Source organism: Orcinus orca, chromosome 2 (assembly GCF_937001465.1).
Source record: "Orcinus orca chromosome 2, mOrcOrc1.1, whole genome shotgun sequence".
Taxonomy (NCBI): Eukaryota; Metazoa; Chordata; class Mammalia; order Artiodactyla; family Delphinidae; genus Orcinus; species Orcinus orca.
This window is the reverse complement of record NC_064560.1, coordinates 164223923-164250790: the sequence shown is the minus strand read 5'-3', so window position 1 is coordinate 164250790 and position 26868 is coordinate 164223923. Positions and strand designations below refer to the sequence as shown.

The 26868-nt window shown below is 40.9% G+C and overlaps 1 protein-coding gene across 6 annotated transcripts in view; it reads right to left on the bottom strand.

The window, feature by feature from the left end:
* Positions 1–26868, bottom strand: part of SYNE2 (spectrin repeat containing nuclear envelope protein 2) — a 330191-nt gene that overhangs the window by 88455 nt on the left and 214868 nt on the right. For 5 of the 6 annotated variants that reach the window (XM_049706356.1, XM_049706357.1, XM_049706358.1 and 2 more), the window contains 12 exons: positions 24278–24475; positions 23600–23674; positions 22240–22350; positions 14737–14853; positions 10488–10718; positions 6896–7078; positions 5733–5861; positions 5042–5163; positions 4748–4886; positions 2806–2937; positions 1716–1868; positions 1382–1591 (listed from right to left, as the gene is read on the bottom strand). In XM_049706356.1, the coding sequence (XP_049562313.1) occupies positions 1382–1591; positions 1716–1868; positions 2806–2937; positions 4748–4886; positions 5042–5163; positions 5733–5861; positions 6896–7078; positions 10488–10718; positions 14737–14853; positions 22240–22350; positions 23600–23674; positions 24278–24475 (1800 nt within the window). The remainder of the gene's footprint in view (positions 1–1381; positions 1592–1715; positions 1869–2805; positions 2938–4747; positions 4887–5041; positions 5164–5732; positions 5862–6895; positions 7079–10487; positions 10719–14736; positions 14854–22239; positions 22351–23599; positions 23675–24277; positions 24476–26868) is intronic. The other variant, XM_049706360.1, reaches the window with a different exon arrangement.

The window sequence follows — 26868 nt, the reverse complement described above, 5'->3', positions numbered from 1 at the left end:
AGGAGCACAGGCTCCAGACGCGCAGACTCAGTAGCTGTGGCTCACGGGCCTAGTTGCTCCGCAGCATGTGGGATCCTCCCAGACCAGGGTTCAAACCCGTGTCCCCTGCATTAACAGGCAGATTCTCAACCACTGCGCCACCAGGGAAGCCTGTCCCCTGAGCTTTCTTGACTGTACCTAACCTTCCTTCCCTCAGATTATTTGGAAGCAAATCCCAGATACCATATTATTTCACTAGTATATGTTTCAGTATGTATTTCCTAAAAGATAAAGATTCCTCCCTTTAAAAATACTACAAATCGGGCTTCCCTGGTGGCGCAGTGGTTGCGAATCCGCCTGCCGATGCAGGGGATACGGGTTCCTGCCCCGGTCCGGGAAGATCCCACATGCCGCGGAGCGGCTGGGCCCGTGAGCCATGGCCGCTGAGCCTGCGCGTCCGGAGCCTGTGCTCTGCAACGGGAGAGGCCACAACAGTGAGAGGCCCACGTACCCCACACACACACACAAATACTACAAATCAATAATAATTCCTTAGTATTATTAACTATCGAGGCAGGGTTCACATTTCTCTAATTGCCTATACTTTTTCCTTTTGGCTTGTTGGAACCGGGATCTAAATGAGGTCCAATAGGCTGTAATGGATTAACAAGTGTCTTAAGTCCCTTGTCATCTGCAGCCCCCCTGCCCATCTCTCTCTTTTTTTGGTGTTTTGGATTTTTTGGTGTTGGGGTGGCGGGATGGTCGTGGAGAAAAGCGCATACACACACATTCTATACAGCTTGCCACTGCCTGGGCCTGGCTGACTGCGTTCCCTTGGTGCCGCTCAACATGTTCCTCCCTTGTGTCTATTTGACTTGGATCCTAGAGGCTTGATCAGATTCAGGTTTGATTTTATGGGCAATACTCTTTCCTAAGTGATGTTCTGTTTCTTTTCCCTCTCATTAGATAGTTTTTAGTAGCTTCCTAACTAGTCCACCTGCCTCAAGTCTCTGCTCTAATCCCCATTAGACAACTGCCAGATGGATCTGCCGGAAATGTACGTGGACTGTCATTCCTTTGCTCAAAAACTGTAATGGCTCCCCTTACCTAGAAATCCTGCCAGGTGACGCTCTTTAAGTGGCTGAATGTAACGCAGGAAAGAAACATTACTTTAGCTCAACCTAACAAATTCACACCTGAGAGTTTGGAAAGGACCTCACTTTCAAATGGTCTCCCACCATGAGCAGCTGAACTAACTTAAAGACCTTCATAGAAAGAGTGTCATCGCTTTCCTTAGCAATTCCCACTCATGAATGCTGCCAGGAATAGGAATGAATGGAAATTAGAGGTCCATGCTACGACCTAAAACAGTGTCAAAGCAGCCAAGTGCACAGACCCATACCTGATAACTGCGGTTATAGTCGAGGCCAGCTTTCAGGGACTTGCTCCTAGAGGCAGTTGTAGCCTGGATGTGCTCCAGGTAGATCTGGAGGTTATCAAAACAGTCAAGGAACAGGCTGGCGTTCTTGCCAGGCCAAGTCATGGCTTTTGAAATATCATTCTTCTTGTCACTCATAGCTAAGCAAAGTTTTTTCAACTCAAGAGCCAGAGTCTGCAAAGTGGAGAGGAAGAAAGACACTGTGAACAAGGTCTGACCTTGAGCGCTTTCAGCTCTAGTTAACTAGTGGGCCGCCTGTGGTAATGGCCAACACATGGGCTTGACGGACGCTCCCTACCTCGTAGTGCACCTGCTGGGCACCGACATCCCCTCTCAGGAGCCAAGGGGTCTGCAGCATCTCCTCCACACTGCCCAGGCACTGACTGAGGGTCAGAAAGAGTTCAAGTAATTTCTTATCCAAATTTGCATATGTTTCTTCTGACACGTTTTCCTAAATCAAGAGGAGAAAAGGAAAAATAAAAATCACTAAGATTCCTCGCCTTCCTAAGCCTACATTTTCCCTGGTTTCCATTATAGTTTACAATTTATGTTATGCTTTTTTTTTTTATAATTAGTCATTTCAAATGCATTGTGAACTAGGTAGCAGAATAAATAAATAAAATTAAGATGTTAACTCTGAGAGAAACAAGTTTAAGAAACTCAGTGTTAGGTAGTGAGTTGACTACTGAATGGAATTAAAAGGTAAATCAAAAGATGAAGGACTTCTTTAGTGGGGCCATCCAGGTGGAAGCGTGGTCCCAGATAAATCACACTATCCCTCTTCCCACGTTCTCCGCCTCCCATATTTTAACATAGGAGAAAGTGGGTTAATGAAATCAAGTATGGCCTGGAGAAGGAAAAGAAGTCAAGAAACTTGAAGGATTCATTAGAAAAAGGTACAACATCTTAAAGGTAGGATTGGTACGGCATGGTACAGCCTGGTGACTATAAGTAAATTAGGAGCCTGCCGAAGTTACTGATTACCCCAATTTGGGCTGTTTCCTGCCCTGTTCTTTGATGGGTACCTAAGCTATCCCGCACACCGCCTCAGTGTTAATAAGCCTACTCAAGGTTGGAAACCTTGCAGCTACTCCCTCCCTCCTTCTCACCCTTGCAATCCCAGAGCCCCACTGCAGACAGTACTAATCAATCAAGATCCTTGTTCCTGCCAATTCTGGACTCAGGTTTAGAAGCCTATGCACATGGTATTCTACGCAACCACTACCAGAGTCAGTAAGAGAGATAAATCCTGTTTGCAATTCTAGGACTCATTCCATTATGTGTCCTATTATTTGTTCAGTAAAGAAAATTACGGCCAATTTACAATATCACATTTCCCCTCATTTTTGTTATTACAATGAGGAAAATATATAACATGCAGCAGCTACCTGTGTCTGAAGATTATCTGCTTCTTGACGGAGGTCTTCAAGTTGAGTGGTATAAGTTTTCAGTTCTTCAGTTGTTGGGTATCTAAAGTTATATATACTCACACTGGGTAGAACACTCATATTTGTGGCAACCTATTTGAAAAAGGGAAACCCTATTACAAACAGTTTGAGATCCTGTGAATGTTAACATAAAGCATCAAAAATGCCTTAACATGCTACCTTCCGAGTTTACCTTCTTGGAAAGTGTTTTTTGTCTATCTTGTCATTTATAAGAAAAAAATAATTAAATTAAAATTTAAATATTTTGGACAGCTTTGAAAAGTCATGACAGGCTTTACACAGACACTTGAGGGTCCATTTAGATAACAAAACGAGGGGAAACAAAGTATAATTTGAAAAATAGAATAAAACCACTAATCTTTCAATTTGTAGGGATGCTATCTATCTGTGTTCCAAGGTTAGTTGTTTCTTTTCCCATTTATTGGTAGACTCCTGGCATACAGCCAACTCTTACAATAGAATACAGTCACCTCCAGGGACAGATTTGCATCTTGATTTGTTATTGAAAAGCTAAATAAGTACTGAAAATGAGCTGTGACTTCAGAAGGGAGAATGATTCAGAGTTCATTTCTTTCCCAAATTGGAAAACTAACATATATAAAGGAACAGGTTGGGATGGTAGATGACTCTGCTGGGGTGGAAGGGTGGAGAACAAGGGATGTTATTCTATTGCTGGAAAAAGAATGATATATTACATGTTATAGTGTATATGACAAGGAGAAACCAAGACTAAAATCCTACCAATGAATTTGATTCAACTTTAATTGGTCAAATAAGGTTCTTGGTAGAGTAGAAGAGAACGGAAAAGTTCCCACCAGATTGGGGAATTGGGAAACCATTGAAAACCTGTGCCCCGGCAGTTTGAGTGCAAAGCTAAAGGCAGAAGCTTGACTGCTGGGAGCCACGGTGCTATTCTGCTCATGGGCTCCCTGTTTAGAGAGACATCCATCAGTAGCTGGCACAGTATGAATAAACCCTTGTAATCGCAATAATCAGGTGTGATAAGGTGTGCTGGTGAGAATACCTATAGACAGGTACCACTGGCATAGGGGCCAGCACACTGCAGATGCCAAATAATATATATATATATATATATATATATATATTTTTTTTTTTAATGCTTGGCTTTTATTTATTTATGGCTGTGTTGGGTCTTCATTTCTGCGCAAGGGCTTTCTCTAGTTGTGGCAAGGGGGGGGGCCACTCTTCATCGCGGTGTGTGGGTCTCTCATTATCGCGGCCTCTCTTGTTGAGGAGCACAGGCTCCAGACGCGCAGGCTCAGTAGTTGTGGCTCATGGGCCTAGTTGCTCCGCGGCATGTGGGATCTTCCCAGACCAGGGCTCGAACCTGTGTCCCCTGCATTAGCAGGCAGATTCTCAACCACTGCACCACCAGAGAAGCCCCCAAATAATATTTTGATGAATGAATGACACTTATATAGCAACGTATCATTTTCAAAGTATTTTTTTACATATATTATTCATTCCTTTATTCGTTCAACATATAGTAAACAAGATTTTTTGATGTTCCAGTTACTACTGTGCCAGGCACTCAAATGTGAATCAGGCAGACATGGTCTTTCTTCTCATACCATCTAATGGGGAATACAGACAAATACGCAGGTGTATAGTATAGTAAGAGCTATGATCAGGGAAGCCCAGCATGCTACAGAAGCACAAAAGGGAAGCACTTAATGCAGATTTCCAGGAAGATGAAAAGAGGACAGCTAAGTAAGAAAATCCACCTGGCATCTTTGCCTTCTGAAAATAAATAAACTGCTTTTTGAAAATAATGCAGAACATACACGTGTGTTTAATGAATGCTCGTTGGATTTTCAAAGGTAAACACACTTATTTACACTGTGTGCACATACACACTGACCTGGGGCTGCACAAGCTGAGGTAGAGGGAGCCGAATTTTTGATGAAAGTTCATGATGTAAATATTGCCATTTATCTCCACTTTGGCCCTGGGTTGACAAGATCAAGTCTGGAGCACCATTTTCAGGGCTAGATGCCTTACTGCTTTTAAGGGAAAACAAAAGGTGAAAAGAATAATCAACATACAAAAATTTTATTACATTCAGACAATGTTTTATAAGTGATATGAAAAGAAACACTGTGAACTCTCCCAACCACAATACTACCGAACGTCCGATTCTTTAAAAATATTTTACCTCACAGATGATGTCTGAGTTGTATCTTTATCATGTTGGCGATACTGAGGCCATATTTTGTTAGCGTTAAATTCTATGAATTTGATTAAATCTTTCTGTTCCATTGGTTTTAACTCCAGAACCTATAATTGAATAAGATTCAAATAGTCCAATCAATCAAGGTTTTCAGTTAGTACCCAAGGGTTTCTTCTGTTGAGATCAGCTGATCTGGAATCACTTCCTAAATCATTATTTACTATTACTCTTTCTTTCTTGCTTGTTCTTGTTAACTTTTATTTTTCGAAAACTTATTTAAAATATTCACACAATGACCAAGTATTGTTAAATATACGCTACACACATGGAAAACCACCAAAAATATACTAACACATTTTGAAACAATAGGGAAAGAAGTGTTGCAGTTACAGAGGTAAGTTCACCCTGAAGATATTTGCTTAGTTTGATATAAGACGCAAGTTAATAAGGCAGCCAAGTTCCGGTATCCCCAACGGCAGCAGATGAAAGCAAAACAGCTACTGCAGTAAACGCTCAAAACTCAGAGCTGCTGCACACACAGGAACACTCACACATCACACTTTCTATTCAGTCACGTAAGAAAACACTCCAATGGCCTTTCAGTATTTAGTTCAATGGGAAATTCCATACAGAAAGCTTTATTCTTATCTTTATAACTGTTCGGGGCTGAAATTACCTGTTGCTGCTGGAAATCTTTTTGTCTGCTAAACTGTGGCCTTTCAGTTACAACAGATTCAAATTCAGAAAGGTTATCTGGTTGGAGAACTTTCTGATGCTCGGAAGATTTCTTTAGCATGGTAGAATGCTGCAAAACATTTTATGATGGCAGACTATTTATTTAAAATGGTGACCTATTTCAATTCTAATAATGCAACTACACAATGGAAAAGTTTTATGTGAAGTAAATGACTGTATTTTGTTAATTACAATAATTATACACTACGATTTAATGTACTTATTTCATAACGACTTCAAAAACCACTATGTTTGATGAAGTGGTCGTTTTATCATTCCTCAACTTAACTCATCCAATGAGTTACTAAAAGCTAGGAAATCTATTGCACTTTTTTACTGAGGACAAAGTGAAATGGATATAAAAAACAGACATGGTATTATGCTTATGAACTCAAATTTCCCCTATGTCTAAAACGTAAGTAGTTGCTTTAAAAGAGAGAGAACATATTAGGATAAAAGGGGATCCATACAGCCTGTGTATTTGGAGCCAATCTTACTTCTGTGAATGTAGGTCCTCTTAAGTAGAAACCACCAACTCATAAGTATGGATGCAAATCTTACATAGTAAGATCCTACTCACAAGATGAACATTTGCATTTATATACACAGAATGCTTTTAAAAGTCACAGCACACTTTAGCTGTATGATACTTTCATCAGTATATGTGAATATTTATAAATGAACAACAAAAAGTACCCTGGAAACAGGTTTTTGTGTTTCTGGTTGTCAAATTTTAATCTTATCTATAAAGGCTTCATTTTTCCAGTCAATCAGAGTCACACAATTCCTTTAAAATATATCCTTCTTTTATGAAGAAGGCTTACAGAGAGCTCATTATCAGCAAGAACAATCAACCCAGTCAAACGAACTCTAACCAAACCAACACCATCACTAAAGACAACCTAGATGGGAAAACTACACAGCGAAATGAAACCAATGACAAAAGCCAGTGTAACCAAGCCTTACAGTTTTAAGAGGCATAATTCTTCCTCACTTACTGTAATTCCTCTGTAGTTGTTTCCTTACTTCCACCCACAGCTCTTTGCTGATGGATCGACCATATGCATGTATCTACATACATGTTTATACACAGTCATATTTTACCTGGTTCTCGCTGTATTTCTCCTGCAGCATCATCTGGACTTTTTCCAAATTGCACTTCACAGTTTTTAGTTTCAAGGAAAGTGCTTCAGCCTCCTGTTGAGTGGCTCCACTGTCTCCCAGGCCCTGATCTTTGCAATTCTCTAACAGAGAGGCAACCTTGTGCTCAATCTCTGTTAGCATAGCCTAGGAAATAAAATCATTTAATCAATCATAGGTTTGGTCCTAAGCAAATGTTACAGTCTAAGTTAGATTCACTCTCTCTAAGTGTATATATAAAGTCCTAGAAACACAAGTTGGAAGGGACCCTGGGGAAAGAAAAACAACTTCCACATAATTCCTGTGCTTATCCATAAGGGTACAACCAAACCAACTCCAAATCGGTTGTAAATAAATAAATTGGTTGTAAAATAATCTAAAACAAGTGATTCTATATTCACCTTAGAAAACAGAGCTTAATATATTCATTATAGCATAGTGGTTAAGACCACAGACACAGGAACTAGACTGCCTGGGTTCAGATCTCAGCCCTGCCACTTCGTAGCTGGGAAAATTTGGGCACCTTATACTGTATGGTTGTGCCTCTAGTCATCTGCAAAATGGGGATAATAACAGAACTTACCTCCTGAGGTCACTTTGAGAAGCTAGAGTTAAATCCACATACTTTGGCCAGGGCTTGATACGTAGTCTGTGCCAACTATTATTTTTTTCCCCACCTTCCTAACCTTTTTCTATTGCAATCCAAGTGCTGAGTAGTAATAAAAAAAAGAATTCTTTGAAAATTCTTTCCTTTGCTATTTTCCTTCGCTTTCTCAAGCCAAATAAGCTTCCCAAATATCAGAAGACGACTACAGAAGACATAATTTAGAACCTAAAACACTTAGTCATTGATACAACTGGCCAACTTACACCCGGATCTAAAAATAAATCAGGAGGATGAAGTAAGTTTCCCAGTAAGTCACCATCATTGTTTTCCTCCTAACAGATCAAGTTTGCCCTCTCCTGGGGCTCAGGAGCCCCAAAAGTCATGTCAACTGTCTGGGCACATGAGTGTAGCAGCAGCATTCAGCCTTACATGCCGGCACTGTGAATGCTTGGGCTAAAATAGTGTGTGACTATGAACAAGTTCAGTTCTTTGAGAGAAACTTAAGGAAGAACTCTATTCTTAAAACAAATTTTCACATAACAAACTTATAACTTCTCCATTCAAGCAAATTACTTGTATCCTCTATAATATAGACTCTTCTGAGCTTAAACAATATGTACTTATAGATTTTAAAGTGGCTGTAAACAAAGTATACTATAATTCTGCACTCTTTTTCTCCATTTAGCTATTTTATGTATACATTTTCATGTGTCTACATACATATACTTCATGATTCCTATTTAATAGCCACAAGTCAATACTCTATAATTCTCTTAATCTCCCTATTGTTAAGCCTTTCAACTGCTTCCAGGGCTTCACTTCTGTAATCAATGCAGCCATAAATATTCTTCTCCTTTTGGGTTATTTTCAGAGGGTAAATTTAAAGTAATGGGATTATTAGGTCAAAGAAGATGGACATCTTATCTGCTGACAGCTGACTCCCCAAAACATTGAACCAATCAGACAGACATTAGTGGATCTATTTCTCCAGAGTTTTCCAGGATGGTATAATTTTTGTCAAGGTAATGTAGGAACAAAACAACAGCTGTTTTGATTCACAAGTCTTTAATAATCAAGGCTAAACATTCTTCTCAAATATTAAATTACCGAATATAATTTTTTCTTGACCGATCTGTTTGCTGCTGTCCTTTGGACATTTTCCCTCTGGCAACTCAGTGTTTTTACAGACCACTGTAAGGCTTTTTATATGTTTCAAAGTTAAACTGTATGTGTCGTGGTGTTATATAAATGAGCCAAAGTTGGCCCCTGTATATTGACCCATATGTTGTTCATTTCTTCACAGCAGAAATATCAGCTCACATTTCACTAGTGTCAGACTCAAAACTGGACCCCCATATCTGTTCGCCATGGTTAAGACAAACTTTGGTGCTCTAAAGACCCCAGCCTCTGCTATCCTTCAGAGCTCTCTGGCATCACCTAGACACGAGCCCCTCTGGACTGCCCATCTTCTGGGAGTTCCATTGTCTCTTCCCTTCCGGGTGGTGGTCCCACCCTCACTCCTTGCCAAAGCCTCTGGAAGGTCCCCTGCCATAAGAGACTTTCCAGTCCCTCCAGGTCCCACCAAAACGCTTTATTTGGTCCCACCAAATAAAGCTCATTGCGAGCTACTGCCACCTTGCGGTCCTGTTTTTTCCTTGAGCAGCTCTCACATCCTTGAACTCACTACAAGTGGCCCAAGGACCAGATTTTGGTAATGATCAAGGAATTGGCTCTGGGGGTCTACCCAGTCAGCAGGACAATCAATTGGCAGATGGCTTCTGAATGGCCTTAAGTGGCTAGGTCTCAACATCTGGAATACTGCAGGTTCAGATTAGAGTAGCACTGCTCTGTGCTGAATTACTCTGTCTTCTCCAGACTCTCAAGCACTTCATCAGCTAGATCATGTAGTAGTGCCAGTATTTGAGTGAATCCGCCCTCGGAGCTGACTTTTGGGGTGAGAAGTGCTGAGCTGCCCAAGGAAGGAAGTCCAGCTTGCTTACCTGGGTCCCACTGGACAGGCACCGGATGTTGTAAGACTGTGAGTCTGAATGGAAAAAGGGGAGGAGTGCCGGCCTCGGGCCAAGGTGGGTCTTCCCCAACCCCATAAGGGATATAGTGGGTAGAGCTCCCTGTGGGCTGGCCAGTGACTTGGGTTACTCTGAGAGGAAGTCCTTGTCCCTGGGACCACTGCAAGCGAGCCAATCTGGCCAAGGCAGGTCTTAAGTGCCTTTAGGGGAGGCGCCTCGGCTGGACTGGGCTGGGCTGGGCTGGGCTGGGCTGGGCTGTCATGCGTGAAGCTCAATTATGCTCCTGCAGTGTCGTCAGTCTCGCCCCTCCCTGAAGGGGTACAGAGATCCCAACCTTTGGGCTATGCCAGCAAATGTTACTCAAAATGACTCCCAGGCAAGGAAGTTTACATTCCTGCCCCTCCCCAGCAAGAGCAGGAACATTTGTAATAACACGGCAGCAAAGCCCTTTTATATTGTATCTGCAATCCTGCAAATCAGGATATTCATTTTCATTTCTGATGAATGAAAATTCAAAGAATTTAATATTATGCATAAAATTAGTATTTATTGAGCACTTTATATATACTTCATACGCCAGACACTGATTTAGATAATTTATCTCATTTAATCCTGACAAAGTCTTAGGAGATAACCTACTCTATGAGGAAAATGAGGTGAGAAGTTAACTCCTACCAGTTCACAGTTAATGACTAGATCTGAGCTCTAGATTCTGAGATCTTACCCACTACTATCTCCCCAAATACTCTGCTTACGTAAATCATTTCAAAGAACTATCCTGAGAACAAAAAGTTGAGGCCAAGATAAACATAGGGGTCAGAGTAACAGGAAGAATCACACTGTCGCTTTAAAAGAAACTCACCCAGTCTTAGAAGGTGATTGGCGAAGAGGCAGACCACGAGCTCAGACCCATTAGGCTTACCTGGCACCCTACCAGCTGCTGTTCCACCACCTGCTGCATGTCTGCATCTAACGTTTCTGGCTCGAATGCCACGTTGGCTTGCTGCAGCCACAGCTCCAGCTCAGCCACCTGGTTCTTGCAGACATGGAGGACTTCCGCAGGTTTGGGCCTTGCTTTCTCCACTGTGGCCTCAAAAGCTCCTTGCTCATCAGAAAAGCCCGGAGCTGCAACCTTCATAGGAGGTGTGGTACCCTATGATAAATCCAAAGGCAATCCAGCGGTGAAAAGTTAGGAGTCCAAAACGTTCATATTTGGACTTGCAAAGACCTGTGAACTTACAGCATTTCCCCAGTTAAAAGAAAAATAAGGGCAGAACAAGTAAGAAAGAAAAGAAAAAGCCACCTCCACAGGCATAGCAATGATCACGTGACCTGGCGCCCCAGGTTTCCAAGCAGCTGATCTGCATGTACACAGGTACAGAGTTCCTAGGCACAGAGGATGCAAACAGGCTTGCAGTTCATTAAACCGTGGGTCCCAGGAGACAGGTGAGTGTGAGCGAGAGGGTGTGCATGTGGGTGTGGGTGTCTGAAACATTTCAGCGAATTGGCCGGTGTTTAAAGTTGCATGATGCATGATTAAGCAATGCTTACATTGCTGTGCACTCTGTTCAAACACGAAAAAGATCTTTACACACTGGCAGGGATACAAGGAAATATACCTCACACTTTTAACATCTTCTCAAGTAGTTTAGATTATAAAATATTTTAGCTTCCCCCCCACCCCCACTAGTACTTATCTAAACTTCTCCCTATTAAAAATAACTTGAGTCAAGTGATAAGCGTCACTGGGGTAATTTGGAAACTTTGCTCCTATTCTTCAGAGTGTCTCTAAAACTACTTTTCACCTTCTAAATACTCAAATATTACTGAGTTAAGGACTAGATGCTTATAGTATAGTATAGAGAAAGTATGATGTGTGATGTGTTCTTTTTAATATTGAAACACCTAGGTTGCTTATCGATCCGATAGAAAAATTTCTCCCAGGTACCAAGGGAGAGTATTCTAGTAATTATATAATAGATACTTTCAATTTGGAGGCAAAAGATGAATTGATACAGAGATATATTTGCTTCCCACATCTTTTTCCAGAATAGTGAAAGAGTATTGTCGACCCCTCTAGAGGAATTTCTTTAGGAATAAGGATCTGTGTTTTGCTCTACAAAATTAGTGATCTCCGTAAATATTTTATTCATTCTGAGTATGATGAAATGACAATGTTTTCTACATAAGGCTTTGCTAACTCCATCTCAGCATCTAATAAGGCACTATTTTGGCTAACTGAGAAATGGGAGTGGCTCACAAATGTGAGCAATATGCAACTCAAATGCGTATTTCCTAATATTTGTGGAATTTCGTTTAAACATAGAACTTTCAGTACAACAGAAGCAGACGAAATTGGTATGTGGTAACAAAAATATGCAGGGTATGAAAATACCACTCATTTTCACACACAATGATGAGGCTTATGAAAGCTGGTTTGGCAGAAGGGTCCTCTGAGTTGGACTCGTTCCCCTTGACCATCTATTAACTTCACATATGTTTGCCTTTTCTGCCAAAATGCTATTTCTCCCCTGCCTTCATCAGTGTTTTCTTCAAGAATCACCTTCCTAAGGAAGTCTTCCCATTGCCTTGCTTTCTCTGAAGTTCACATACAGATCTATATTTAGATTCACCTGCTTCAATTTTCTTTTTTAATTCTGATCTTTAAAAAAGCAACAGGGCTTCCCTGGTGGCGCAGTGGTTGAGAGTCCGCCTGCCGATGCAGGGGACACGGGTTCGTGCCCCGGTCCGGGAAGATCCCACATGCCGCGGAGCGGCTGCACCCGTGAGCCATGGCCGCTGAGCCTGCGCGTCCGGAGCCTGTTGCTCCGCAACGGGAGAGACCACAATAGTGAGAGGCCCGCGTACCGCAAAATAAATAAATAAATAAATAAATAAATAAATAAATAAATAAATAAATAAATAAATGAAAAAGCAACAGATATGTGATTTTACTGCCAGACACCAATTTCTAGTTATCTGATTGTTTTCTAGCTTTCAGATATTTCTATCTTGGTGGCAAAGATTTTGGGATCCTCTTGTCACCTGAGATAACAACCTGTTGATACTGATTGATTAATTAATTAATTAATCTTCAATAACAGATTTACCATCTGCCTTGCTTATTTCCTCAAAAACATTCGAGCACCTATATCTGCCACACAGATGTAGAAAAATGACAATATTTAATTTCTTAGCTTTCTCACTAACTCACTGAGTTAATGAGGAAATAAGGAAGCTGGATAACTGATCTCGGCTTTATTTGCTAGTTATTTGAACCTGAAAAGAATCCAAAGGTGACAGAAGAAAAAAAGATTATTTGTAACTGTAGAACTTCAATACCTGAAGGTGGCCTGGAGAATGTGCCAGGAATCGGTTCACTCACCTCTTTTTATAGTTACAGAAATCCAAGTACATTTAATGTTTAATCGGTTCACACCCCTCCCATCCCACCACATTGCTTCTGAGAAGCTCAGGCCCAGATATAAATTACTTGCCCAAGGTCACACAGCTCTGAGATCTTTTGATTCTGAGTCCACAGTTTTTTTCCATAATAGCACCCCTGCTGAATATCTTCTCCAAACGATAACCCCAAATTCTAAAAGTATTTAAATGAAAGTTTTATGACTGCACATTTTGGAGGGCTAAAAGAGTATGACCACAGGTATTTCTTGTTAGAGAATTATGTCATCTCTAAAGCATTAATGTAAACTGATAATACCCAAACTTTTATTGGGCTCTAGAGCTAGGCCACTGTGCTAAGACCATCTCATATTTCACACCCCAAACCCATTATTCCCAGTGCACAGATGAGGAAACTGAGGCTTAGAGAAGCTAGTCAAACTGACTATGGTCACACAACGAGTAAGTAGAACCAGAATCCAATCCCTGATTTCATTATGCCTTGGGGTCTACAAGTCCACATTTTTAAAAAAAATTTATTATTTATTTATTTATATTTATTTTTGGCTGCGTCGGGTCTTAGTTGCGGCACGCAGGATATTCGTTGAGGCATGAGGGATCTTTCGTCGAGGCACAGGCTTTTCTCTAGTTGTGGTATACGGCTTTTCTTTCTCTAGTTGCGGCTCACAGGCCCCAGGGCGCATGGGCTCTGTAGTTTGCCGCATGTGGGCTCTCTAGTTGAGGCGCGCGAGCTCAGTAGTTGTGGAGCGCGGGCATAGTTGCCCCGCGGCATGTGGGATCCCAGTTCCCTGACCAGGGATCGAACCCCCACCCCCTGCATTGTAAGGCGGATTCTTTACCACTGGACCACCAGGGAAGTCCCAAGTCTTGACATAATTCTGTCAACCCTCTGGCATCCAAGTTAGCCTCTCAGTTAGTGAATGTTATACTGCTTGATTTCTACATAACGCATCGCTGATCTAAGTAAGATCCATTTAAAAGGCAAATGAATTTTCTGGCTGTAGCTATATTTCATGCCAAAATACCAACCATCAAAAATATTTTACTGTCAATTCTACGAACAGGTGCACACACCCCACCCCACCCCCCCGTTTTATAAAATGCAAATCTGCCTGGCTAAAGTGCCTTACCTAAATGCGTCTGCACAAATACTACATATGCCACTGGGATGGTGTGGTGGCGGTTTATTTTGTGAGGCCGAATCTGCCTTGGTTTCACATCTTTCAATACTAAATATTCAAATTAGGAAGGCAGAGTGGAATATTCTGAGTCTGACTCTCACTCCTCCATTTACCAACTGTACTTTTATTCCCTGAATTTTGATTTCCTCATTTGTAAACATATGGCAGGTATTAACCTACCTTATTTAATCTGAGGATTAGACAGCAAATACAAATGCCTTTTATGTAATAGGCAGTTAATCAATATTAGCTCTCCTCCACTTTCATCGCCCCCATAAGTTATATCTACAGAAGAAAGAAGGAGGTGTTAATGGAAAGGCTAGTTCACCCTCACAAGCGGTGAGTGAGTAAAAAATCTTTAATTGCTCTGTACCACGCTTACTCTCTACGTAAACACCTGATGTCAAATCTTCCTGTGCTCCGGCTTGGCTGTGCACATGAAGATGTTAAAGTTCACAAAGACCTCTTGGTTTGCAATACAAAATATTGCAAAACACAGAGAGCTTGTCATCTCTGGGGGCTAGTCCAGGTATCTGGGCAGTTGGCTTGTCACCAACAGGGACCTACCTCTTGTGTTTGGCTGGGGCTCAGGGAAAATTCTGGGCCTTGCTCAGTGTTTAGTGAGTCTTGTGCAAAAATCCGTGCCATGGAACTATCACACATGCTCATTTCCCAAGCTGCCTCCTGTAAAGAAAAGAATGAGACGTCCAGAAAAGTTCCTGCTCTGCTGCCACGCAAGTCCCTCTTCCTGGACCTGCTCATGTTACAAATCACCTGCTTAAAAAATGTCTAGAGAAGTCAGGTGCATTGAGGAAAAAAAGTTTGTTCATTAGGCAAAAAAAATCAACTTCCTCAGGTTTGTCTTTATTTTGAAGACTCAAATTCTCTAAAGCTCTGTAGTTAATGAGGGACACACAAGGAATCTAGAGAATTACATATTTAAATGGATAATTAAGAGAATTAAAATTAAATACGATTATATGATAAAGCCCACATTTCTAATAATGGGGGAAAGATGAATTTTTAAAATTGGGAACAACTATCCTATCCATGAAAAACATGGCTAAATCCTCGCCTCACTACTAACAATGAATTCTAATTGTATGTAATATTTAAATGTAAAAGTTATACCATAAAAATTCTTGAAGAAAATATGAGTGAATCTATTTCTAATCTAGGAGTGGAGAGGGACTTCTAAAGCATGACAATAAAGGAAAAAAATATTAGTATTAACAACATGAATAAAATAACATGCACCACAAAAGACACCATAATCTAAGTTAAAAAAGAAATAACAGACTGGGATAACATCTTGCAAACTGTTAATATCCTTAATATGTTAATTACTGTTATAAATCAATAGGGAAAACATCCCAGTCTGTTTGAAGAAAAAGTCAAATGGCGTGAACAAGTGATTCATAAAAGAAGAATATGAAAGCCAATGAACACCTAAAGAGATACTCAAAATTCTTAGAATATATGCAATTTAAGCCACTGGCTATGTTTGGCTAAGACCGAAAATGTCCAGTATCAGCCTAGGGTCAGGAAAGAGGCATTTCCATGCATTCCTGGTAGAAATAAAATTGATGTACTCTTTCTAGAGGGCAGTTTGACAATGTGTGTCACATTTTAAATGGATGTACACTTTGATCCTAGTAAGTGTAACCCACTTACTAGGTCAGTCAAAGTTAAACAATGGGAAAATGAAATGTACACAAATATTTAACATAATGCAGTGGGAAAAGTGGATGACGTAATTGATCAATCTTGATTGCTCTACTTGCAAGCTGTGTGATCTTGGACAAGTTAACCTGGACTTTCTGAGCCTCATTTACTTCACCTTTAAAGTGAGAATATAACCCAGCTCACTCATTCTTGTGACTATTAAACAAGATGACATATACAAAGCATCTCATAGTTCCTAAGAAAATGTTACTTTCCTGCTCTGTGTACTGAAAACAGTAACTGCTATTAGAAAGTTATGAACCAAAAACCAAAGGTAAAGCTTAGATAAAATTGGAAAGGTAGGTTGGGATCATGATAAGTCTGGAAGTCAGGCTAAGAAGATTGCATTTTATTCAGCAGATAGTCAGAATCCAGGAAAGACTGGAGCTTAGCATGAACTGCTTTAGGAAAAGCCATCAGTTAATATTGTATAAGACATAAATGACTAGAGGCTATAAATCCACTTAGAAGGCTACTCTAAAGATCTAGGGAAGAAGTTCACAATTGCCTGGAATAGGAAGATGACAAAAATAATGGGAGGTGAAGAAGGATGTAAAGACTGAATGAACATCACTTGACCAGTGGATATGAAAGGTAAGACAAATGAGGTACCTGAGACGACTCTGAAGTTTGTCTCAGACTCTGAGAAAACAGTGGTGCCACTAACAGACACTGAGGAATTAGGAGGAAGAGGAAGCATTGAAGGAAAGTTGGTAAATGGATTTGAGATGAAGAAAATACATTCAAAAAGAGAAATCTATCTGGAGAGTAGAAATGAGGAACAGATTTATGGGAAAAGTCAAGACTAGAGATTTGATGTGGGAATCCCTGTCATACAGGTGACTACCAAACCTATGAGAGGAGAAGAAATTGCCATGAGAGAAAACACAGAAGAAAGAAGAGGACAAAACACTGGGGGAAATGCCTACCATCACAGAGATGGGGCAAGAGAAGGAGATGGAAGAGGGGCTGCAGGTAGATGAGACAAGAAAGTACAGAATTAAGAAAGCCAAAGAAACACTGCATTTCAAGAAGGAAGAGGTGGTTAGTGCTGAAGAGACCAAGAAGGATTAGGACTAATAAAAGGGCACTTAATTGATATGCAGAAGTCAACAGCAATTTAAGTATAGCAAGGGACAAAATCACGATTACAAAAGGGGCCAAGAAAGAGGAGCACCAAAGTAAAGGCATTTAGCCATAAATGAAAGAGGAAGCACCATGTAATTGATCTGGAAAGCAGGATCAAGAAATTCAATGGAATTCTATCAAACATTTAGAGAAGAGCTATCACCTGTCCTTCTCAAACTCTTCCAAAATACAGCAGAGGGAGGAAAACTCCCAAACTCATTCTACAAGGCCACCATCACCCCGATACCAAAAGCAGACAAAGATGTCATAAAGAAAGAAAACTACAGGCCAATATCACTGATGAACATAGATGCAAAAATCCTCAGCAAAATACTAGCAAACAGAATCCAACAGCACATTGAAAGGATCATACACCATGATCAAGTGGGGTTTATCCCAGGAATGCAAGGATTCTTCAATATACGCAAATCAATCAATGTGATACACCGTATTAACAAATTGAAGAATAAAAACCATATGATCATCTCAATAGATGTAGAAAAAGCTTTCGACAAAATTCAACACCCAATTATGATAAAAACCCTCCAGAAAGTAGGCATAGAGGGAACTTACCTCAACATAATAAAGGCCATATAAGACAAACCCACAGCCAACATCATCCTCAATGGTGAAAAACTGAAACCATTTCCACCAAGAACAGGAATAAGACAAGGTTGCCCACTCTCAGCACTATTATTCAACACTGTTTGGGAAGTTTTAGCCACAGCAATCAGAGAAGAAAAAGAAATAAAAGGAATCCAAATTGGAAAAGAAGAAGTAAAGCTGTCATTCTTTTTAGATGACATGATACTATACATTGAGAATCCTAAACACGCTACCAGGAAACTACTAGAGCTAATCAATGAATTTGGTAAAGTAGCAGGATACAAAATTAATGCACAGAAATCTCTTACATGCCTATACACTAATGATGAAAAATCTGAAAGAGAAATTAAGGAAACACTCCCATCTACCACTGTAACAGAAAGAATAAAATACCTACGAATAAACCTACCTAAGGAGACAAAAGACCTGTATGCAGAAAACTATAAGACACTGATGAAAGAAATTAAAGATGATACAAATAGATGGAGAGATATACCATGTTCTTGGATTGGAAGAATCAACATTGTGAAAATGACTCTACTACCCAAAGCAATCTACAGATTCAATGCAATCCCTATCAAACTACCACTGGCATTTTTCACAGAACTAGAACAAAAAATTGCACAATTTGTATGGAAACACAGGAGACCCCAAATAGCCAAAGCAATCTTGAGAAAGAAAAACGGAGCTGGAGGAATCAGGCTCCCTGACTTCAGACTATACTACAAAGCTACAGTAATCAAGACAGTATGGTACTGGTACAAAAACAGAAATCTAGATCAATGGAACAGGATGGAAAGCCCAGAGATAAACCCACGCACCTATGGTCGCCTTATCTTTGATAAAGGAGGCAAGAATATACAATGGAAAAAAGACAGCCTCTTCAATAAGTGGTGCTGGGAAAACTGGACAGGTACATGTGAAAGAATGAAATTAGAACACTCCCTAACACCATACACAAAAATAAACTCAAAATGGGCTAAAGAGGGCTCCCCTGGTGGCGCAGTGGTTGAGAGTCCACCTGCCGATGCACGGGACGCAGGTTCGTGCCCCGGTCCAGGAAGATTCCCACATGCCGCAGAGCGGCTAGGCCCGTGAGCCTGGCCACTTAGCCTGTGTGTCCGGAGTCTGTGCTCCACAACAGGAGAGGCCACAACAGTGAGAGGCCCGTGTACCGCAAAAAAAAAAAAAATGGACTAAAGACCTAAATGTAAGGCTAGACACTATAAAGCTCTTAGAGGAAAACATAGAACACTCTATGACATAAATCACAGCAAGATCCTTTTTGACCCACCTCCTAGAGAAATGGAAATAAAAACAAAAATAAACAAATGGGACCCAATGAAACTTCAAAGCTTTCGCACAGCAAAGGAAACCATCAATAAGACGAAAAGACAATCCTCAGAATGGGAGAAAATATTTGCAAATGAAGCAACTGACAAAGGATTAATCTCCAAGATTTACAAGCAGCTCATACAGCTCAATAACAAAAAAACAAACAACCCAATCCAAAAATGGGCAGAAGACCTAAATAGACATTTCTCCAAAGAAGATATACAGACTGTCAACAAACACATGAAAGAATGCTCAACATCATTAATCATTAGAGAAATGCGAATCAAAACTACAATGAGATATCATCTCACACCAGTCAGAATGGCCATCATCCAAAAATCTAGAAACAATAAATGCTGGAGAGGGTGTGGAGAAAAGGGAACCCTCTTGCACTGCTGGTGGGAATGTGAACTGGTACAGTCACTATGGAGAACAGTATGGAGGTTCCTTAAAAAACTACAAATAGAACTACCATATGACCCAGCAATCCCACTACTGGGCATATACCCTGAGAAAACCATAATTCAAAAAGAGTCATGTACCAAAATGTTCATTGCAGCTCTATTCACAATAGCCCAGAGATGGAAACAACCTAAGTGCCCATCATCGGATGAACGGATAACGAAGATGTGGCACATATACACAATGGAGTATTACTCAGCCATAAAAAGAAACGAAATAGAGCTATTTGTAATGAGGTGGGTAGACCTAGAGTCTGTCATACAGAGTGAAGTAAGTCAGAAAGAGAAAGACAAATACCGTATGCTAACACATATATATGGAATTTAAGAAAAAAAAATGTCATGAAGAACCTAGGGGTAAGACAGGAATAAAGACACAGACCTACTAGAGCATGGACTTGAGGATATGGGGAGGGGGAAGGGTGAGCTGTGACAAAGCGAGAGAGAGGCATGGACATATATACACTACCAAACATAAGGTAGATAGCTAGTGGGAGGCAGCCGCATAGCACAGGGAGATCAGCTCTGTGCTTTGTGACTGTCTGGAGGGGTGGGATAGGGAGAGTGGGAGGGAGGGAGACGCAAGAGGGAAGAGATATGGGAACATATGTATATGTATAACTGATTCACTTTGTTATAAAACAGAAACTAACACACCATTGTAAAGCAATTATACCCCAATAAAGACGTTAAAATAAAAAATAAAATAAAATAGATAAACAACAAGGTCCTACTGTATAGCACAGGGAACTATATTCAATATCCTGTAATAAACCATAATGGAAAAGAATATGAAAAAGAATATGTATACATATATATGTATAACTGAATCACTTTGTTGTACACCAGAAACAAACACAACATTGTAAATCAACTATACTTCAGTAAAACAATAATTGTTCAAAAAAAAAATCTACAAACAATAAATGCTGGAGAGGGTGTGGAGAAAAGGGAACACTCTTGCACTGTTGGTGGGAATGTAAATTGATACAGCCACTATGGAGAACAGTATGGAGGTTTTTTAAAAAACTAAAAATAGAACTACCATACAACCCAGCAATCCCAGTACCGGGCATATACCCTGAGAAAACCATAATTCAAAAAGAGTCATGTACCACAATGTTCATTGCGGCTCTATTTACAATAGCCAGGACACGGAAGCAATCTAAGTGTCCATCGACAGACGAATGGATAAAGAAGGATGTGGCACATATATACAATGGAATATTACTCAGCCATAAAAAGAAATGAAATTGAGTTATTTGTAATGAGGTGGATGGATCTAGAGTCTGTCATACAGAGTGAAGTAAGTCAGGAAGAGAAAAACAAATACCATATGCTAACACTTATATACGGAATCTAAAAAAAAAAAAAAGTTCATGAAGAACCTAGGGGCAGGACGGGAATAAAGACGCAGACCTACTAGAGAATGGACTTGAGGACACGGGGAGGGGGAAGGGTAAGCTGGGACAAAGTGAGCGAGTGGCATGTACATATATACACTACCAAATGTAAAACCGATAGCTAGTGGGAAGCAGCCGCATAGCACAGGGAAATCAGCTCGGTGCTTTGTGACCACCTCGAGGGGTGGGATAGGGAGGGTGGGAGGGAGGGGGACACTAGAGGGAAGAGATATGGGGATATATGTATATGTATAGCTGATGCCCTTTGTTATAAAGCAGAAACTAACACATCGTTGTAAAGCAATTATACTCCAATGAAGATGTAAAAAAAAAAAAAAAAAAAGAAATTCAATGCATTAAAGTAGCATATTGAGCTCAGTACAGGACCTCAAAATGTAGAAGGTAAAGTTCTTGCTTTTCATGAAACTGTGTCAGGTCTATGCATAAAACTGTGATAGGGCATAACGGAGGTTCAAAATGCTATGGGAAAACAAAGGGAAAGAGGCAGGCAGCTTCTTGGAGGAGGCGGAAGTTGAGATGGGCCTTTGTGGATGGGTAGGAAGGACGTCCACAGGCAGATATGGAGAGAAGGGCACCCCAGGGAGGCAAAGCACTTTCTGAAGAGATGGTCTGGGCTCTGGGTCCCTCAGCTTGTTCGGAGGGGTAGGGCCATGGGGGAGGGAATTTGTTAGGGAAGGGGAAACTGAATACTTCTGAGGTAGAGAGGAAAGGAAGCTACCAAGAGAAAGAGACTGGAGATGCAGGTACAAGTGTAGCCCCGTGCCAGAGAGGAATGAAAGGACTGGCCTGGGAGCTGGGGGAGGGGTCAGCCCTGGTCAGGAGGCAGGCGCGGGAGGTGTGTGGATCATAATGATGAAGAGATCTTTCAGGAGCAAGGGAAAAACATCATCTTCACATCAGCATGTAATAATGATTTTCTAAAGTGAGGGCATTTGCCCTCTATTTTGAGAGACTGGAGAAGGTTTAGAAGGTCATAAGGAGCAAAAAGACTTATTAATTTACCTTCCATGCTACTTTGTCCAAAAAGAGAATGATGGGGAGACCTCTCACCCCAACTGCTCCCCAAAGAGTGGCATGTTAAATGCTTTAACCACTATGGTAAACCTTTTAGGTGCTCCTTTCAGTTATGTTTTGTCAGTTTGGATTTTCACACATGGAGTGTTTCTCAGCAAAATACTCTCCTATTATCACTAAGTGCACAAAAGAAATGCAAGTAATAGATAAGTACTCAGCTGTCTTTGCTTTGTGCAGAGGTAACACTGAGAAGCTTAAAAAAATTTCAACCCACGTAGGTTCCCTCCTGAAGCATTCTTTCAATAAGAAATTCTTTGCTTTGGCTTACTATCCCTGCCCATCCCCAGCCCCAACAAATATGATATGTCCAGTATTACCTGAACCATCGTTCCAGAGGACGAGGATGCCCTGTCTTCCTCCACATCCTTGTCATGTTTCCAGAGTAAAGATGGGGACCCGGAAGGTGGCTCTGCTTTCTTATCTCCACTCTGACACAGCAATCAATTGATTAGCAAAGGGAGGTGATTTCCTACCATCATAACAGCATCTTCCTCATCTCTTTTATATGACTCAGCTTACCAGGTAGTATAACCGCAGCCCTTAATTCCACCCATCCCCCATTTGTCATCGATTTCTTTGGCTAACTACATCACAGGAGTCCAAATGTGGTTGCTCTTCCTAAAGCCTAAAAAATATTCTTATAAGTTGGGATTCAGCTCATGTCACACAAAGGGGATCTTTAAAACCGTGCTTTAGGAATTTGATCTGCTTTGGTACATGTAACCTCAAATGCTATCTTTAAAATAACAGCCTGATGAACATGTATTTTTTGATCTCTGTCAAAGACAAACAATGAATACTATAAACATATCAGTTCAGAGGCAAATACAGGTCTCAAATTAGAACTGCACTGAAGTGCACTCTTTTTTTTGGTCTTGGTACCTCCTCCACTCTCACAATTCTCTGTTGTGAAGAGGCATAATCAGATCATAAAGTTGTCTGATGGTCAGAGCGTGTAATAAGCCTCACTTCTCCTTGTCCGACCACTCAGCCCCACGTATCCTAGTGATACACTGAAGGACAACAGGCTGTTCTGTGTGACCGTGGAGCTACTGAACAATCTATAAAACGAGCAGGGAGAATGTCTGGTGGTTACGTGTGAGACATTAAAAACTGTAAATTGCTGCAATTTTCTTCCCTTTCGCACAAGACCCACTATCACTTTAATTCTTAAAGTATGAAATGGAAATTGATATCAGGAAAGACAACTGGTAAAGGTCTCATCCAACCAGTTCTGATGGAGTAATAAGGATTCATAGTAGGGTTAGTTGCTAATACCATTCTTTGTGTCCTTGGCAATGCTGTTTCAGACTAAAAAAAGTAATTCAAATATGGAAAGATAAAGTTCTATAAAGCACACCAGGAGTGCCAACCAAACAGCAGAGAAAGTACTCAAAACTCCAGAGAAAGTACTCAGAAGTCAGGATACAACAAAGAATTTCATCTTCTCCCTTCTGCCAACAAGTGTGTCTGAATTACATTTATTCCACTCTGGCCTGAAGTAGGTTTAGATGCACTTAAACATTAATAACATAAGACAACTACTTCAATCACCCTTACAAACTACCAGCATCGAATTTAAAAATCCTTACGTTTCCATTCATTTTAAGATCTTCTCATTGACCTTTTAGAGATTACTGTTCTAACAAACTTGAAAGAGAAAATCATTTTCCTTACTTCGCTCTTCTGGGAGCTTTCTTCCGCCTCTTCCTCGACGGCTGGCAGGAAGAACATGGAGCCCGTTCTGTTCAACTGAAAGGCACAGCACAAAGACTTGCAGCCGGGTTGCCGTTCACCGTCACCAGGATCCTGGCCTGGCCGCATTTTTATGTAGCTAATTTTTTACTTACTTTATCCAAGATGCCCACCCACACAAGAAGGCTCGGGGTCTAGCGACTCTCAGCTCATCCAGCTGAATATGATGACTCACTCAAATCTTAGATCTCTTTCATTTGCACTGCCTTCTGTGGCCCCTCATCAAACAATTCAAGAATGTGATTCATTGATGTGGATTCAGAGTGGGCTTAGAGAGGTGCTGGGCCCGTTTTTGAGTTTGCAATGGGCTGTTTAGTAGGAAGATACTTCAAAGGGTAGATGCCACCCACCTACCCATGGAATTTCATAAGCACCTCCTTAAGTAACTTGTGCATAAGAATTCTGGGGTGAGTCCAGAACAGACACACCCTAAGGATTAATATTCACTAGTGAATAGTCTCAGGCAGAGTATTTCCACTTTTAAAAATTCCTTTACTATAGGCCATATACATAGATGCCACGGGCCTTCCAGGTGAAAAATACTACCAATTTAAAGCTCTTGTGGAATGTGGGACCAGCATTAACTAATGTCATACCCACCTTCCATTCAGAAGCATCCCTCTCAGCCCCTCCATCCTCGTCTGATGCTCTGGCTGACAGCATTTCCTCTTCTAATTCTTGCTGTTTTTGCTGAAAATGCTGGTGAAGTTTTAGTACAGCAGCCTTCAAGTCCACCAACAGGTCTTCTTTTTTCTGGTTCAAGCTCAGAATCTGCTTTTCCGTACCTTCGATTTCTCCCTGCGCAGAAAGAGTGTTTGCATTCCTTTGGGACGTCTGATACCTTTGCCACAGGAGCCTACTTCAATCGGTACAAGGGATGAAGATTTTTCTATGCTGTGCAGTTGGCAGAGCCAGGAGCCAGTCCCTGGTACAGTGTAGCTCCTCTCCATCCAGACTGTGTTTCTAAATGACCTGGGGCGGGTTTATAAGCTCCCTTATAGGATGCCTTAGCCTCACCTGACACCTTGTCAATCAATCTCTAGGGGTCAAGCGGTGGCTCAGAAATTTGTAACAATCTCCACAGGTGACTGTGGTGTGCAGCCAGGGTTGCCACAGGACTGACTGACCAGAATCCGCAGGGTCAGGGGCCATGAACCTGCACTTTAACAAGTTTCCAGAAGATTTGTACGCAGACTAATGTTTGGGAACCACTGAGAGAAAACGAGGCTAGAAATCTCACACTTTTATTATCACTTTTGAAGTCTTCTTTAGTATTACTAAATACATTTACTTTTTTCTCACAGCCAAAGCATCCTAACAAATGGGAATAAATAAGCCAACAAGGGCACTGTGAAGTGTAACTTGTTATGGGAATGATGAACAGATGATTCCAAGCTTTAAAAGATTACTTTAGGGCTTCCCTGGTGGTGCAGTGGTTGAGAGTCCGCCTGCCGATGCAGGGGACACGGGTTCGTGCCCCGGTCCGGGAGGATCCCACATGCCGCGGAGCGGCTGGGCCCGTGAGCCATGGCCGCTGAGCCTGCGTGTCTGGAGCCTGTGCTCCGCAACGGGAGAGGCCACAACAGTGAGAGGCCCGTGTACCGCAAAAAAAAAAGATTACTTTAAAATTTTGTATGATTGACAACGTGGGAATAAAATTTCTTATACATGGTAGAAGTACAGATGCCCACTGTCTATCTAAAAGGATTATAGAATTATAGAATCCTAGATTTGGAGGAAATATCAGGTGTCGTCTTGTCTGACATCTTCCTCTTTAGCACCTGAAAGGCATCATTCAAAGCCTGAGCTTTACAGCAAGTGCTGTATCAGAAGACAACCTGCTCCTTTTTAGCAAACCTTTCACATATTGGAATTTTGTCCTTAATGTATTCCTTAACCCCCCAGTCCATTCATTCATTCTTTTCTTCCTTATTTCTTTTTTTTTTTTAATTTATTTATTATTTATTTGGTTGCACAGGGTCCTTAGTTTAAGTGGCAGGCTGGCTTCTTAGTTGCGGCTCGCCAGCTCCTTAATTGTGGCATGAGAACTCTTAGTTGCAGCACACATGTGGGATCCAGTTCCCCAGCCAGAGCTCGAACTGGGGCCCCCTGCACTGGGAGCTCGGAGTCTCAACTGCTGTGCCACCAGGGAAGTCCCATTTCTTCCTTATTTCTTTTTTTCCATCCATCCATCCTACAGATATTCATAGAATCATTAATTTTTTTTAGAGACAAAGAAACTCAACATGTCTCCACCTATAAGTGAGAGTTCTGAAGTCCAGAGAAAGAAGGTGATTTTTCCAGGGCTGCAGCTAGTGACAGAGCCTAGACCTGGACTTCTGACACCCAGCCCCCATGGCTCTTGTGCTACTGCACACATTCCGACACCAATACCCCTATTCTGTCTGAAGTTAAATTTCTTGTGATTGCTTTGGGAAATGATAACTTAATTAAATCTGAGTTGGCTGTGGTGTGTGTCCCTTTTCAATAAACACTAAACTTCAGAGGAACAGTGCCTCCCAACAGACGTTAATACTACAGCCATTAGAATAACACTTACAGAAACAGACTAGTCTGCAGAGCCACTAGCATTATGGAGACAGAGAAGGGCACAGAGCGGCCATTCTCAAAGTGGCATCTGCAGACCCTAGGGGGTCCACACTCCATAAGGTCAAGATCATTTTCATAATAATTCTAAAATGTTACTGGCCTTTCTCACTGTGTTGACATTTTTCTCTGTGTGATGTCGCAAAAGCAATGGTGGGTAAAGCTACTGACACAGTATGAATCAAGGCAGTGATATCAACTATATTAGTAGTTACTAGATGCTTCACCATCATGAATTTAATTGGGGAAAAAAGCCAGCTTCACTTAAGAATAGCCTTGATAAAGAACATGTAGTTTTAATATTCTGTATGACAAAGTGGGAAGCCTGCATAAAGCACTTCTGCTATATACCAAAGTTTAATGGTTGAGGAATAACACTCATGTGATTAAGTTTCAAGCTAACCTATCCATATTTTTCTCATAGAATACTATTTTTACTTGAAAAAAAAAGATGGTTGTTAAACCATACATACATAAATACATATATATACATGTAATATATATATAGATTTTTCTGAAGAGGTAGATGTTAATATTAATAAATGTGAATTTTTTAATATCGGCTACTGAAATGTGTCATCATT